The sequence below is a fragment of the Apteryx rowi genome, unplaced genomic scaffold, assembly GCF_003343035.1.
Source record: "Apteryx rowi isolate R43461 unplaced genomic scaffold, aptRow1 scaffold_12, whole genome shotgun sequence".
Taxonomy (NCBI): Eukaryota; Metazoa; Chordata; class Aves; order Apterygiformes; family Apterygidae; genus Apteryx; species Apteryx rowi.
In genome coordinates, this window is record NW_020447419.1 from 7,020,878 (window position 1) to 7,036,987 (window position 16,110).

General features: G+C 40.4%; 2 protein-coding genes across 12 annotated transcripts in view; both read right to left on the reverse strand.

Moving 5' to 3' along the window:
• The window catches only part of LOC112976366 (caspase-10-like), a 19,590-nt gene extending 8,529 nt beyond the window's left edge, over positions 1-11,061 (reverse strand). Inside the window, exons 1-7 of one of the 5 annotated variants that reach the window (XM_026087507.1) lie at positions 10,973-11,061; positions 8,047-8,281; positions 3,358-3,697; positions 3,122-3,221; positions 2,401-2,536; positions 1,654-1,742; positions 300-336 (exon numbers count right to left, since the gene is read on the reverse strand). In XM_026087507.1, the coding sequence (XP_025943292.1) occupies positions 300-336; positions 1,654-1,742; positions 2,401-2,536; positions 3,122-3,221; positions 3,358-3,697; positions 8,047-8,158 (814 nt within the window). In that variant the 5' untranslated portion in view covers positions 8,159-8,281; positions 10,973-11,061. Of the gene's footprint in view, positions 1-299; positions 337-1,653; positions 1,743-2,400; positions 2,537-3,121; positions 3,222-3,357; positions 3,698-5,217; positions 5,307-5,659; positions 5,971-8,046; positions 8,282-10,972 lie in introns of those variants that run through there. The other 4 variants (XM_026087538.1, XM_026087530.1, XM_026087526.1 and 1 more) reach the window with 4 other exon arrangements.
• Positions 8,312-16,110, reverse strand: part of CFLAR (CASP8 and FADD like apoptosis regulator) — a 21,540-nt gene continuing 13,741 nt past the window's right edge. For all 7 annotated transcript variants that reach the window (XM_026087550.1, XM_026087561.1, XM_026087569.1 and 4 more), the window contains 2 exons: positions 12,332-12,845; positions 8,312-11,368 (listed from right to left, as the gene is read on the reverse strand). In XM_026087550.1, coding sequence (XP_025943335.1) covers positions 11,230-11,368; positions 12,332-12,845 — 653 coding nt within the window. In that variant the 3' untranslated portion in view covers positions 8,312-11,229. The remainder of the gene's footprint in view (positions 11,369-12,331; positions 12,846-16,110) is intronic.

Here is a 16,110-nt window from a genome sequence, read left to right on the forward strand (position 1 = left end):
ATCCTGTGCAATGTGCTCTAGGTGACCCTGCTTGAGCAGGGGGGTTGGACTAGGTGATCTCCAGAGGTCCCTTCCAACCTCAGCGATTCTGTGATTCTGTGTAATTTGTGCAGGAAGCAAAAGACCCTTCCAAGAAGACTGCAAGGTAACTGTGTTGCATTAAACAAAATGTTAGAAATTTCCCAGAGTAAGTAAAGACAGTTAGTAGCATATAACATTAAATATAAAAGTATTTAAAAAAAACAAAAAACAAAAAACAAAAAAAACACAAAACACGCACGCTTTCCAGAAAGCCTTACCATTGATATTAGAACTCACAGATTTGATAGAGGTCTCCTATTTTTTGGGCAGGGGAAAAAATCCATGTTAAAAAACATTGTATATATAATATTTTTTTCATAGTGATAAGCAAAATAAGCTTAATAAACACCAAAGCTGCTCGAGTAGCGGGAGGAAAAATACTGAATTCCTAAGAGTAGCAAAGCATATAACAGTGAACTACAAAAGACTTCCCCACTTAAAGCAAATCTCACAGAGTTGAAAACAACTATACTTTCTCTTAAGGAGAAAAGGAAATAGCAAAGAATCTTCTTTCACTTCCAAATGATCCGTTCACTGCAAGGGGTGGAGAGTCACTATAAACAAAATAAAGGTCCAATATAGTCCAATATCAGTTTGCTTGGATGGTCAATTATTTGTTTCTAACTCATTGTACCTAATGATTCTAGTACTGCCTAAGTGACCTCTTCCAGCAGTAAGTGTCAATGGTTTATTATACAGCATACAAAAAGTGTATAACTTTTCATCATTTTTGTTAAGTGAGCCTCACAGGAAAATCAAAAAGGATCATGGAAACAAGTGGGGGGTGTGGGCTTTTTTTTTTTTTTAAACAACCTACTTTTTTTAATACAACTGCATTCATTTTCTGACCATGCCAAGTGCCATGTGTGAAAGCTTCCCCAAATCCTCTATACATGTAGAGCAAGTATAGCTCAAGCAGCAGTAATACAAGCCCTTCTGAGACTAACTAGCCCATTTTCCTCAGCTCTTATCTACTGGGACTGTACTTCTGAGAACTACCTTCAGGAAGATCACTGGCTTTACTCATTTAGAACAGATACAGGTTAAAACTCCCTCCCTTCCTCTCCTTTTCCCAAAAAAGAGATTAGTTATAGCCCAAGTAAGTTGCCCAATCTGATTCATCATGCAGCTGAAGGAAGATCCATGATCAAGGGCTGGGTACAGTAAGACCACTTCCTTTAGCAGCAGCAGTTTGAACTGTCCTTCAGACTATGGTAGTTAGCCTTTGGTGGTAGTTTAGTGATGATCATCTAAAACTTTAAAAATCAGCACCAGCTGACTGACCCATTCCCTAGAATGCACCTTTCTAGCCCTCTCTCTCACTTCTTTTCCTAACACCATTTCTTTTGTCAATCACACACGACCAGCAGGGGTATTTTTGACTTCCATTATTTGATGCTATGTGCTGCTGTATTTCTTACAAGTTGAAGGAATATGCTTGCTCTCTTCCTAATTCGGATAAGAAGATTTAGCAAAAGATCTCACAGCCAGCGTGGTTTCAAAATAAAGTCAGGAAAAAAACAATCTCCCAAACCACTAAAACCCAAGTAGGCAGCATGCACTCCAGCGTACCTGTGGGGAAGTGAACAGTCTGGTATCTCCAGTGTGAGGCAGTGCAGATTCCTTCACTGGCAGAATGTTCTCTTGCTGAGGTAGAGACACTAAAAGCAGAGACAATAAATGAGAGAAGCCAAGTGTCTTTAAGTTAAACCACTATGAATTTGCACATTAAGGCAAACGTGGATCTACACTTAGAAATGCATCAACAAAAAGAAAGCCACTTTGAAACATGCTCAGGAAGTGTGGAGAACTGAACTCATGAAGCAAGTGCCCTCTCACCTGCTGGAGAGTAGTAGTATTGCACTTCCCAGAATTTGTTTCCCAGTGATTAAATAAATTAAACTAGAACCTTTTCCCAGTATGCTTATAATTATTCCACAGGACATTATATGAAGTAAGTTTACAAACTACAGTCTAACCCCCTAGAAACTGAACCACTTATTTAATAACAAAGCCTATCCACATATCAGATACACACGCACACGTAACTTGCTCTGCCAGCTTATTAGCAGACACAACTTCCTTGAGCAACTGAACATACAGTAGTGTACATCTGTAAATCACAAAGTGCCTTTTACAGTATAGTTGCACATCCTTATGGGAACTCAGCTTAAAGACAGCTATGCTAAACCTGTGTGTGAAGGTACTGAGTGATCCTACTCTAGTTTCTGCAGTAGCAGTGCATACATAGGACCATCGGGTGCCAACCTCAGTTGTCCAGACCCTTTCAGCAGGAAGCTCTGACTCTGAATTTCTCACCTTTTTCCCTTTTATAGCTGTTAACTGTTTCCAGGAGATCAGGTGAAACACTCATACAGATTTCCTCCAGCATTTGTACGTTGTTTTCAGTTAAAAGGCCCTGTTTTTCCAATAAAATCAGCAACTCCAGAGCAGACTGACAGCAAAAAAGAGAGAGTAAAATGCACTTATTGTTTCTTAGAACTTAAAACCACCTGCCTCAGCCCTCTCTGCCTCAGGTATTACATTATCATCTGCTTTGCTTCTTGCCAATGAGTTCCAAACAGTCAATTTTACATCACCAAGGGACAGGGGAAATGTTGCACCACAGAAAGCTACTGATTGAATTATAACTTGGTATGTTCTTGCTTCAACAGATTTACCCAAACCATATTAATGAATCTTGGCCTGGAGAAGGCTTTATTGCTGTGAAATGGTACCAACGACATATGGGCATGAATGTCCTTTGTTCATAGCTCAAGCAGGCAAAAAAAAAGATTGATATGTCACCCTGTTATGGTCTAATGCAAGACAGTGGACCATCCACGACTGACATGGCACAAAGCAGCACCGAATTCCACTCTAATCCTGCCATCAGCTTCCTCCTCGCTAACTCTATAAAATATCGACCAGCCTAGTTGCAATTATGACTTATTCTGGCAAAAATTCTCTTCTCCATGCTCTTCCTCGCCCCCATTCTTCCCTCCCTACTATATATATATTTGTCTCTCTCCCTACATACAATAGTTGTCTGTCGCTTTGGCAGCTGGTTCCTCARGAGGAATATGATTTCCTTCAACATCTCGCTGGTAATGTTCTCTGCCAATTCATACAGCATCTGCCTGTAACAGAGACCCAGTGAGACCAAAGCAGAACAGAAGAGGGTGCAGAAACACAAGACAATCTGAGAATTTAAAAATGGAAAGGGATGCAGCAGGTGGCAGCAAGAAAGCTAACAGAATCCCATTGAAAACTCACCTGTATGGAGACACTCTTCCCTTCTCAGGCAGATACTGTTGCACTCTCTCCTTGGTATAGTCAAGTATTTTGAGCAAGAAGTGACATTTAATTCTGTATAAGAGCTCAGCTAGTAGAAAAGTATCTTCCTCATTCAGATAGTCTTCAGCCATAAGAAGCTGAAAAATGTCCAGGGCTGACTGCACACTTTCCAATTTTTTGAAGGGGATCAGGTCAATACAGAGAAATTTTAAAGCTGCTACATCTTCGGTCTCCAGGTTATCTTCAATGAGTAGAAGCTGCTGACGGAACTTCAAGCTGAAGTCATCCCCCATGTTGCTGGGGCAGAGAACCTCTCTGCCTGAAAGCAAAAAGCAAACATTGGTAACACTGTAATCTTCAGTACAAAAATCCTTGAAATAAGGATTTCATCCAACAGCTATTTGGAAGCCCTGAATACTCTGCAGAAGAAGAATTTCTTTTTGAATCCATTTGAAATTTACTTCCTTCTCCAAGCAAAAAATTGCATCAGAGAGCTGATTTGGCAGAAGCTCTGAACAACCCAGTCCACCCTTGAAGTCAGCCCTGCTTTGAGCAGAAAGCTGGGCTAGATGACCTCAGGAGGTCCCTTCTTTCAACCTAAATTCCTCTATATCCTTCCATCAACTTTCAAGCTCAGAGGAAGGAGCCCCCCACTACCTTCTCCCTCACAACTGCAGCTCTGTTCCTCTACACTGTTTGTGGCTGGGAAGAGTCCCTGCAATAACTCTATTACTTTAATCAACTAAATTCAGCAGATTAATTTAGGTTAAATTGATTCCTGCCTATAGAAACCAGGTTCAAACTGAACTTACGTCTATTCAGAATTTAGAGACAATGACTTTGACTAAGCCAGTTTAAAAATCATAGCTTTAGAGGAACAGGGACAAGTTGTATGTAGGTCAGGTGTAAGCAGTTATTTCACCAGCAAATCAAACTGAAACAAGATCCAGCAGCAATTTCTTCATCTATCTTTAAAACAGTTTTATAATATGCATTCCAGCCACCTTTGGAAAGCTTTTCACTCAAAACCCTTCCTGCCTGAGTTCCAAATACCCTCAAGGCCACCCAACCTGTGCCGCGTTTACTAGCTGTCTATGACCTCTTTTCCCTCCCCCCTGTACTGAGGGCAGACGGGCTGTCGCTGCCTCCTAGCACTACTGTGAGAGGAGATATTGCAGACTTACAGCCTGATCCAGTGCTCGCTTTATTGTTGCTGTGTTTCTAGAACACTCTACCACTTTATGCATTTCACAGGCAGTTTTAAAAACATTGTGGTGAAAGACTCTTAAAGCAGAGAAGGAAAACCGGCAAACACTCCCTGTTCCAGTGAAACTAGTTTGTAAAAAAAGACAAATGCTATCCACCCAGCACTAACATGCACAGGGGCCAGGACCTCCCTGCTCCCCAGGTTTGTCGGGGCTCACCCATTTACAGCTAGAGTTACCAGGACATTAGCAGGCACAACATCAACACGTAGAAAGGTGATGGATCAGTGTGTCTAATGCGTGTATTGCAACATATCCAATTCCTCCAGGAGGGAAAATCACATAAAGTAAGAACTAAAGATTATCAAATTACTAGGTTTTTTTAACTTTAACGTTTTATCGATTGGGGTGCTGCCCGACTTCAAGATTTAAAACTAAAGCAAAACGACGGGGCCCTGAGGAGCGGCGAGGCCCGGCCCCCAGCCCCCGGCCCCAAAGCAAGGGGAGCCCTCAGCCCCGGCCCGCCGGTTTCCCCGCGGCAGCCGCACAGTGCCGGAAGGCAGGAACGGGCTTCGGCTCCCGAGCCGGGCGCTGGCTCCCTCCTCCATTCCCGCTCCGTTTCACTCCCTCTTACCTCTGAAATAACTCCCGCTCCCGTGCGCTCTCCCGGGCGCTCCTCCGCGCCGCCCGGCTGTGTCGGCGCCAGCCCCGGCCCGCGCCCAGCGGCCCGGTACTGAGTCACCGCCGGGCCGGGCCCGGCCGCCCGGCGCCGTGCGGGGGAGGCGACATCCCCAGCAGCGCGGCGGCGGCGGCCCGGCCCCGCGGGAGGGGCCTGGCGGCCCGGCCCCGGGAGGGCAGCGGCCGGGGCCCTCCTGGCTGCCGGCCTCGGGGCTTGTCAGGCGGCTCCCCCCGCGCCAAGGGACGCTGCTCAACAGCCAGGAAAAACCACCGGCAGCGCTTCCCCGGCAGAACAAAGAAGAGCAAGAAGAAACTGTTTTCTCCCTCGGGTCCAAGCCATTTTTAAAGCTAGCTACATTGCAAAAGGAGACCCGAACATTTGGGGGAGGTTTTTTCACCTGACAAGATGCCTTGAAGCTAATGCCGGCAAGTAGAGTTCCTCCCGCAAGAGAGACCTCCCGCTCGGCAGGGCTGCTGCAGTAAGGGGAGCAAGGGGAGGGAGGAGGGTGAACAGGCCCCTGCCCGGCGCAGGGTTCTCGCTGCTTTCAGCGGCTCCTGTGACACCAGTATCCCCCCACCGCCTCCAGCTCAGGGCTGCGAGATGCGACGAGCGTCCTTGCTCCCGCCAAACCGCAGCTGTCCAACACGCGTGCGACGGCAGCGTTCTCTGCTGAAACTAAAAGGCTCCCTGTCCTTTATTCAGTCAGCTCTTAAAAAAAAAAAAAAAAAAGCAAAAAAAAAAGCTGATGTCTACAGGATAAGTTGGCCCACAAGGTCAAGGGTTACTCTGGGATCMGGAGGGAGATGGAGACAATCAGCCTGACTGCATGTGCTTTTCTTTAGAAAGTAAGGTGAAATCCCAACATTTATAATTTAGGAGAACAGCACTAAGCAGTTTTGCTAAACTATGATCCTATTTCAGTAACGGCACTGATTGAAATCATCATATTTCCTATGATGTTATGTTTCTACAAATTAAACAGAGAAAATACACTGTCAAAGTAATCCATATTTAAAAATACAGCATATACAGAGGCACATTCCAGAAAAACAAAATTCATGGAAGACTGGCCATGTCTTATTGACCCTCTAACAAAAGAGGCGAAGAAAGATTTTTTGATGGAGCCACAGAGAAAAGCTGTCAAATAATTCAGTATAGCACATAAAGTTTAAAAGGAACATAATCAGAAGTACAGCAGGCAGACTACAGAATGCCATCCACAGACAACTTTTTCAGAGCAACAGCATATTGCATGTCAGAAATTTAAAGCTGTGCATATCAGAAAAGAATTCTTATAAAGTGTCATATAAAGCTGGTACTGACCCAGGTATCTGTAACAGTCACTGCTACTTCTTACAAAGAGCTGAAAGGGCCTATATATCAGACATACAGGATGCTGCATCTGCAAGTGTGAGCACCACAGCATCCTCTTGAATTTAACTTCTTTCCTGAATTACAAGCTGGCAACTATTGTAATTCAGGGCACAAACATGTAAAATAATAAAGTAAACTGGATTCATGGCTCAGTCACGGCAGTGAAGGTGGATGAGGACAATCGTGCTACTTAAGGCTGGTGCAGAACACCACAGAGTCTCCTGCCTCACGGGTACTTTTTCTGAGCCAGTGATAAAGCATCATCTATATTCTGCCAATTCTCTTTTTCCTCTTCCATATATATGGCACAAACAGAAGTGCAAGAACTGTCTATTACAGTTATTGGAACCTGAAAATGAAGTTCTGTGCCACAGAGTCTGACATTCAACGCACTGACAGTTCAGGGGCAGGAAAGAGGGACTTCCTTTATCTTGTTCAACAGCAGGTTCAGAAAACTACACATTTTGGCAGATCACGACCATGAAAATCCACCACTGTCTTTTGCTTGTTATGTTCCACTGCTAACATCTTAGGCTTAATTCTGGATCCATCATGGAGGCTTTTTTCCCTTTTCTTTTGGCTACTGAATGGGATTTTGGTATCAATTCAACCACTACACCAGTAACAAACTGATCTGTAATGCACGTACAGCTTGATGCCATCCAGGCCCTGAATCCAGTCAGTTTCCAGACTCAAATTTCAGGTGCATAGTACAGCAAAAACAGACAATCCCTACCACACATAGCTAGGGGCATGGAAAGCTATGGGGGAAGTGACAGACAACTCCTGGCATCACAAAACTTCTGCATTGTTAGCAAATACCAACTTCATCAATGCTGTTTTTCACAATACACAAAAGTCCAGGGAATGCGTCTACCCCATATGCCATTCCTGAAGGCAGCATCAAGGCAATAAATACTGCCTAGTATTTATGATTACAGAATAAGTACTGCTATGGGCTAAGAATCTACTGAGGACCAAGACATCAGTGTAGAAACTCAGTATCTGACATTCATGAATGCTGCATGATACGTGGAATGTCCCCACAAATCTTGGGACATCAGAGGATTACAATCACTGCTGCATCTAAGCAGCCAGACACAAAGAGACTCCTTTGCTTTTTTACTGCCAGGATTATTTAGAATAGTCTCCTCATCTTTTTAAAGTGTTTCTTCTTCATTTCTTAAGGAATAGGACACAGACTTTACTTACAGTGCTATAAACTGAAGAATATGTACACTTCTTGAACCCCCCTCTCCAACTTACGCTGTCATAAAACTATCAGAAACAGAATATATCCTATCACTAATAGTTTAGTAAGAAGTTATATTTAGCATCACTACCAAAAAAAAAAAAAAAAGAAAAAAAAGAGTTCTTGGATCCTGTAAGGATATCCACTATCATTCTTACTTCCTTTCTCCCTTTTCACCTGTCTTCTTCTTTCTCCTTCCAATTTTGATGTTGTATTTCTTCTCCAGATCTTCTTTCCCCTACTTTTTCTTCTCTTGGTTCTCCCTACCATTCCCCTTCTTGTTCCTGCTTGCACTTTCAGTATTTCTTTCCCTCATCTCTCTGCCTCCTCTTGGTTCCATTCTCCCTGCTTTTGGTGTATATGAGGCAGCGAAGTGCTCATCATATGTAAAGGCTAATAAGGGAAATGGGAGAAAAAATTAAGTTAATCTGTGAAGTGAAATCATATTTATTATCACACATATATGTACAATAACTAGGAAACACACCTTATTTCTACAGCCACAGAACAGTCTGTATTTGTTTTATATCATCTGCTTCATTTACCAGATACTACAGGAACTAACTTCTCAGATTCCAAATCAGTCATTTTATAATATTCCTCTTACCCCGTGGAATATGAGCAAGGTAAAATTACATTTGCAGTATTTTATTCCAAGCTAGGCAGTTTATGAAATACCAGAGGTTAGAAATGAATGCCATTTTTTTACTTATGACATACAATACAGACCTTTCTGGTGCTGCAAAGCAGCAAGTTCTCTAGTTCAGTCTGTGGAATACTTACAAACTCAGTTTTAAGACACAACATATTTTTAAAGCCAGAAACAATATGGTACTAGTTTATAAGAACCACCAATTTAAAAGGCCATTTCTTACAAAGTAGGCAATGGAACAGAAGAACTGAATTCCCCCACACCACCACTAAGATACATTTGTTTCTAGACCTATAACATCATGAAATAGGATTTAGTATTTTAACTTTAACGCTTATAGAGACCAAGCTTTTAAAGAATGTCTGGATTTTGCAAAAGCTGATTTTCTATAATTTTTTCCTATTATGCCTGTGCCTACATAGAATTATACCAACATAAATAGCACATGTACCCATGATTTAACATAAAATTTAGGGTTACATTTCCCAATTCTAAACTATAAAAAAGTTTCTATATACTTTTATTAAAAAGACTCACCAGCTTATGAAGTGGAAAGACACCAAAAAAGTACAGCATGCACAGGCTTATAATATAGGGGAAGTATTTTTCTAACTTGTGCAAAAATTTCTAATCACAACTATGTATTTCACTTCCTATATTTAACATGCAAATAAAACTGAATTCAAAATAGAAAAAAAGGTATAACAAGAGTGAAGATTTTTTAAGTGTAATGATATAAAAGGCTCAATATATGTATTATACAAAATTATATATTAATATAAATAAATATATCTTTTTCAATCTTAAAATTGTATATGGATGCTTAAGGAAGGTAAAACTTGTTTAGTGGGTTTCTTCTCTTGATATACTCCAACAGTCCTCAGTCAGCAGTTTAGGAACCTCTTAGGCCAGGAAGAGACTGGACTTGCATCACATAACAAGGAAGGATTCCTAAGCACTTATCAGATATAGATATCTGCTCTTTGCCAAATAAATGTGAATATTAGTTTCCATTATGAAAGTTACTTGAAAACTCATTTGTTTTTTCTGAATGAAACTCRAGAAGTTTGGTTTCCAAAAAAAGGTTATTAAAAATAATGTCAAGCCAACACCTAAGTAGTACAACAGAGTATTGAGAAAAAAAGTCACTGCTACCAGAAAAAATTTATTTGCCATGCCATCATAATTAGCAGCAATATACCACTGCTAGCTGCCTGTGAGACCTGGTCGACAATGAAAAGCATTGTTGGTAAAATTATACAGATAAGCACATCTGATTTTTGCTCAAATCAAATGTAGCTATACTAGTAAAAAGTCTTTTTTGCAGGTTTTTTTGCTCAAGAAAGTAGCATATAGCATACTAACAAAAAATACTTTTCTTTTTGCTCGCATGAAATACATATGCACCACAAGGATGTATGGCATAACTACACCAGAAACCAAGCAAGGCAAGCCAAGGTCTTGAAGTTTCTTCCTGGACAGGAGACTATATTAAGAGTACTGAAAGTTTGCAAGTGGCTTTTTTTTAGGAAGGAGGAGAATGCCATAAATTCAGCAACAATAAATCTCAATACAACTCATCCAGGTTGTAGTGTTATATAGCATTCAGATCAACTGAACTCTTGATGTTAGGCATCTGCCCCATTGGAGAAAAGACTGCTACATTTTAGGCAATTTTCTGTCATGTCTTTTTCAGAAGAACAAAGGCAACTGCAAAAAAATAAATTAAAGACATACCCTTTCTCATAAGCAAAAGGCGCGAGGGAATGTAATCTGGTCTTAAGAGCCAGTGGTTGCTACAAGACATTCAGGTTCAGATGTGATAAACAGCGTATTTTTATAGCTATGTCTGATGTGGCAAGTATGAATCAAGTTGCAGCTTTCACAGAATATCTGCCAAACCCCACATTCTTAAACTGTACAACTTTATTACTGTAAGACCCTGCCACGTGGAGACTCATTTTTGTACCAGCAGAAAGCAAAATTAGCGCAAGACATGGCAGACTATCTGACTTATAAACATGCAACCCTTAGGTGCTGTGCAGAGTACTGAGGACACAGGGGGTTCTGGATGAATCACAAGCTCTAATGCAGCAGGCAGATGGAATCCAAATTATTTAAAAGACCATTTTTCTCTTCRTTCTGTTTTGCTACAGTCTGTGGAGGCATGCAAGCCAAAACTACTTTATTATAGAAGAACTGGTGTTGTTGGGAAGGCATTCTCTGCTGCTAAGTTCTCCATTATTAGGTGCTGGGGAAAGTACTGAGTGAATGTCAGTGGCTTGCACTGATTTGTCTTTGCTTTAAACATCAAAAGAAGAGCCCAGATCAGTGCGCTGCTAAGAGGTATGCTAAAAAAAAACAAGCAACAGAAACGCAGAACCTTGAAAAATCCAATAGCTATAGTTTAGAGCTCTTTCCACACTGTTTACCTGTTGCATTTGGTTGCAAGATCTGTTGCAGTTTTATACAATAGCTGCCATTCTTATCCAAGTTTTCTGAGACTTCTGTATTAAAATACCAAATCTAGTGCCTTAAAACCCCCGAAATGCTTCTAAATCCCCAGGTTCAGAAGCAACGGGCACTTGAGGTACACAGGCAGTAACAGTGCTTGAAGTGTGTATGAAGGTGTCTGGATCTTAGTAAGTATTTCTTTTCGCTATTTCAGACATGTATTTTCCAACAGCGGTTAAGTAGGAGAAAGAAAAAGTTTTTTCCTCAATGTGTGTTGGAGCAGAAGTGAGTATTGCTGGCTTGGATCAATGGTCTTGTTCCACTCATAGACTTCTCTGTTCAGTTCTGTATGGATGTCTAATATAGAAAGTTTCCTGCAGCAAGAGAAATAAAAACTTTTCTTCAGAGAATGAAGCAGAACACCATTTAAGAACCCACAAGATGAAAGACACCTTCAAACTCAGCAAGAAGAAAGTTTCAAGTTTCAGTCTTTAGTACAGAGGTTACATCTTTAAAACCCAAGGTTGAACATGCGTTTTGGAGAGTATATGTTATATCCTAAATCACTATCATGATATTTGTTACGCTCTCCATTCCTGGTGACTGTGATTTGGTCACAAGGTTTTAGGATTTGTGAAAAGGTACTAACTGCTGACCTGCAGCTACCTTGGAAAATAGCTGCTAGCCGCCTGGTAGACCAAGTGTACAATGAAAAGCTTTGTTGGTAAAGTTATACATGCAAGTACATCTGATTTTTACTCAAATCTCTTTTGATAATATCTTTAGATAGACTAATCACTTTTGATAGTTTCAACTCAAGATTATAAACTGGCAATCTTGTGGATCCTGAAGGGAGGGTGAATATATCTCAAGAAAAGAAAAAATCCTTCCCTCTCAACTGTCTTTTTCCCCCACACTCAGGCACTGTTTTTTTATATTTGCAAGCAAAGCCCTTCTTAATGGCTTAAGAGGCAATCCTCAATTTGACAATTGCCTTATGTGCACCTTGTATTTTGGAGAAGAAAGATTTCAATACTTGCCTAAAGCACTGAAATCTAGAGCACTGACATACATTGCCCAGGTCAGCTTCTCCTCACATTCTGCAAGCCACAGTCCCATAACACACTTTCATTTTACCATCCAGAACCAGAAGCTTCACTCCTACTCTAGAGAGTACCTTCCTGTGCTGTCATTCCAGGATGAGGTACATTTGTCTTTTATCCCATGAGACAGCATGAAGACGCTTTTCAGGACCAGAAGGGATGAAAGATAACACAGCTCTTCCTCTAGGACAGTAGGCTGTCCTAGAAAAGGGTTCTTTTTCCTCTTTTATTTACCTTTTATGGGGATTGCGGAGTAGCTCAGCCAGACAACGTAGATAAAACGAGGATGAACTTGGAGACCTTTCTAGTGTAGACACATCCACCTTGCACTGACTCCAAAAGATGTCTGCTACTTGGGGGATAGTGACTTTCCATGGGATTTTTGCATTAGAAATGATCTTCTCATCATTCCCATCTACTTCCAACAGACTAGTACATTCTTGCTCACTTTCTGGCACAATGTAGCTCTGAATGAAGAAGAGCTTTGGTTTTCCTAGGAGTTCAGGACATGAGTCTGCAGTAAAGYATTTCTTTATTTGTTCCAAAGGGAATCCAGAAAAGGTCTGGTCTGTACAGAACACGCTCTGAGGGCTTCCCCGGCTGACCAATACGCAGATGAAACTGTCACAATTTCTGTGCTTCTGCAACCTTGCAATTTCATGCAATGTTTGATTCATGGTGTCCATATTTAAATACCTGTAACAACGAACATCATAGCCTAAGTCTCGGAAGGTCTCTTCCAACACACCTGGAAAAAAGCAAGATATAATTAAATCAAGGAACAACAAGGCTCAATCTCAACTATCATGAAGGACTACAGTATTTCCAGTAGTTTACTACTGGAAATAAGATGTTCATTTCATCACAACAATTGGAAAACCAGGAGTCTTGATGTTAATCACATAGTACATACTTACGGTGCTATATGCATGTTATCTTTAATAAGAGTTACGTACTTCATGACAACAAAGACACTAATATGTGGCACGTAATCTGTTTCTAATTCCACCAATTTTTGCACACTTTTGTTTACAGCCAATATCCTAAGAAACTGTTCTTAGGACTTAAAATATCAGGCAAGAGAAAACATTAGAAAATGCTCCACAGAGAACAGGCTTGTGATGGCGAGGAATGAGCTGGGTAGTATGGGAGTCTGTTTCATTTTAACTTGTCAGAATTACTCTGAATGTTTATTATTGCAGATATACAGAAATGGATAGGAAAAACAGAGGCTCCCTTTCATCAGTCAAAAAGGAACCTGCAGCACTCATTCATACTTGCTATTGTACAAAATGGACTTTAAGTGAATGAAGAGTTCTAGATGGAGAATGGACACTGAAGTCTGGACTGTGACAAGCCTGGTGACAGAATGAAATTTTTAGCAATGAAAAGCTGAACACTGTTGATGAGCCATTTCAAATGCATTAGAAATTAAAACTGTAGATAGCTGAAATCAAAATTTAACACAGTTGTATTCGTGTTAACCTGTACTGCAGGAAAGCGCGTTATGCTCTGAGTAACTACTTTGAATGTTTATTAATATGGGAGTGAAACCAGATTCATGGTGGTTAAAACCACAGGTATTTAAGTGTTCTGTGAACCACAAACTACCACTATGACTTATAGCTGCAGTATCACATCTTTATTATAAACCATATATATATATATATGTGTGTGTGTGTGTGTGTGTGTGTGTATATCTATATATTTTTTGCCCATACACAGTTTCTAATATAATGACAGGAGAAAATGAGTGCCATATAGACACAGGAAGCAAGACTGTTCCTTGACTCCAGAAGTTTAGTGATCCCTAATTAGCAGAGGCAAAGGACTGAGCTACTTCAGAGGTAACTGGCAGCAAATAAGAGCTCTACTACCATGGCATTCTCCTCAAGAAACACAAACAGTGAAAATGGAGAACAGAACTCAAGCTTCCTCAGCAAAAAGACAGGATAGACAGCAATTCTACAGACTCTACCACTATAGTGAGATGATAAACAAGGATTATAGGATTTTCTTCCTGTTTTGTTAGTCTGATTAAATTCTGTAAAGTAATTCAAAAGTCTTTCTAGACATTTTTTGGTTTGTAATTATACAGGAAAATCTCCTCTATTTACAACAATAAAATATGTCTTCAAATTCATGTGGAAGACAGGAACTGGTACCAAGATATTTTTACCCAAGAGTGACTTAGTATTAGTACCATTTAGCAATTACATACTGGCTGAGGCACTTCATCCATTAGAGGGCAGTCGTGCATACGTAAAGTGAGAGTTACAGAAACGAGTGCTTTTTCTATAGCTTACATCACTGGTGTATACATTATGTATGTGAAGATACAAGCCTGTGTATCAACTTACAACCATCACACATTATAAATGTCACAATTAAAGAAATAAACCCAAACAAACTCTTAGAGCTGGCATCTTTGTTTAGCAATGAATAAGAAGTTATACACTGTAAATTCTGGATACAGCAATTTACATTAAGATGCAACAAAATAAAGTACAACATGCAGCAACCTGACATCAGAAAACACCTGTTTCTTCAACAGCAATCATCCCCCAAAAAATCGTTGCAGACTTATAAGCATTTTCTCATCTTTACCTAAAAATTACCCTTCTCTCCCTTTGTTTAGGCAGACTTACAACACAAGGATAAAAACTGGCTTCCAAATGGAAAAGAAAGAGTCAAGAGCAGCCAATGACTCATTTTACAAAATAGCAAACGGTGTTTCAGTTTGAACTTTATCAGCATCTGATGAATTTACATTGTTTGTACTGAGCATCATTTTCAATTGTTGCAATCCTTGGTCCTATATCATCTAACACTGGTTCAGTTTCCTCAGATTAAATTTTGGGAGAGCTACTGACTCAGTGCAGATTACAGATTATTCATCTGCACATTGCAGATACAACTCCTAACATATCTTCCCTGCCCTCCTCTTTATCTTTGGTATTTTCAGACCTCAGAAGYAGTGTGGCACAACTCTAAAATAGTCAATGCCTTCCTAAAAATTCCTTTAAATAATATGATATGCTTCTTCAGTCTCACTAGAATAGTAATGTATTTCAGTGAAAGTCTGGCTTTCTATCAGAAGGTTAAAATGCTGACAATGCACTGGCGACATTAAAAATCTGAGACACACGCATGCTGTAATTGGTTCTTCATGCAATGCAGACATGCATAGGGACTGAGACACATTAAGACTTGCTTTGGGTTCAAGTGAGCACACCAGTAGCAGGGTCATAATTTGCATGTGCATCTGACATGCCAGATGCTGAATATTTAACCCATTTTTGTCCTTTCCAGTCAACAATATCTTCCTCCATCACACTTACTCTTCCTGTTCTGGTGCAAATACTGAACCACCCATATGAGCACATAAAGAGCACATCTATTGAATTCTTTTTTTTTAAATATTGTGTGTTCATCTTTATGTTTAGTAGCAATTACTATTACAAGGCAGTGTGCACAATGTATTGCTTGTGCGAAGGATCCTGTGCCTTCTAAGGAGAAGCAGATCTAACTTTATGCAGCTGTGACTGAACTGACATGGCAATTTCTTCTTTACTTCCTGTCTACTCAAGTGTATGTGCTTTGCTTGCTTTTTATACTTACTGTTTCATTTAAACACTCAGGCTTGGCTCAGCTAAACACTCCTGTTCAATAAAGCTGGTCAGCACATGCTCACATCCCATTACAGACCAGGCCATTTTCAAACCTTGTGTTCTGTCTTCAACTCTCCACACTGGAATTTCTCTAGCAATGCTTTTTGCATTTGCTTTTTTTGCAGTAGTAGACCACAACCTGTAGCAAGTATTTTGGTATTGGACCAGATCCTATCATGCTGCCTTCCAGATAAAGGCTGTATAAGAAGTTTCTTGCATCAAAAAGCCATTTGTGCTCTAACCCTTGCATGAAAGAGAGAAGAGCTGGGAGGTAAAGCAGGAGGCAACAGGTCAGAGGAGAGTTTTTGATCTCAAGAGGAAAAGAAAAAAAAATGGCATAAT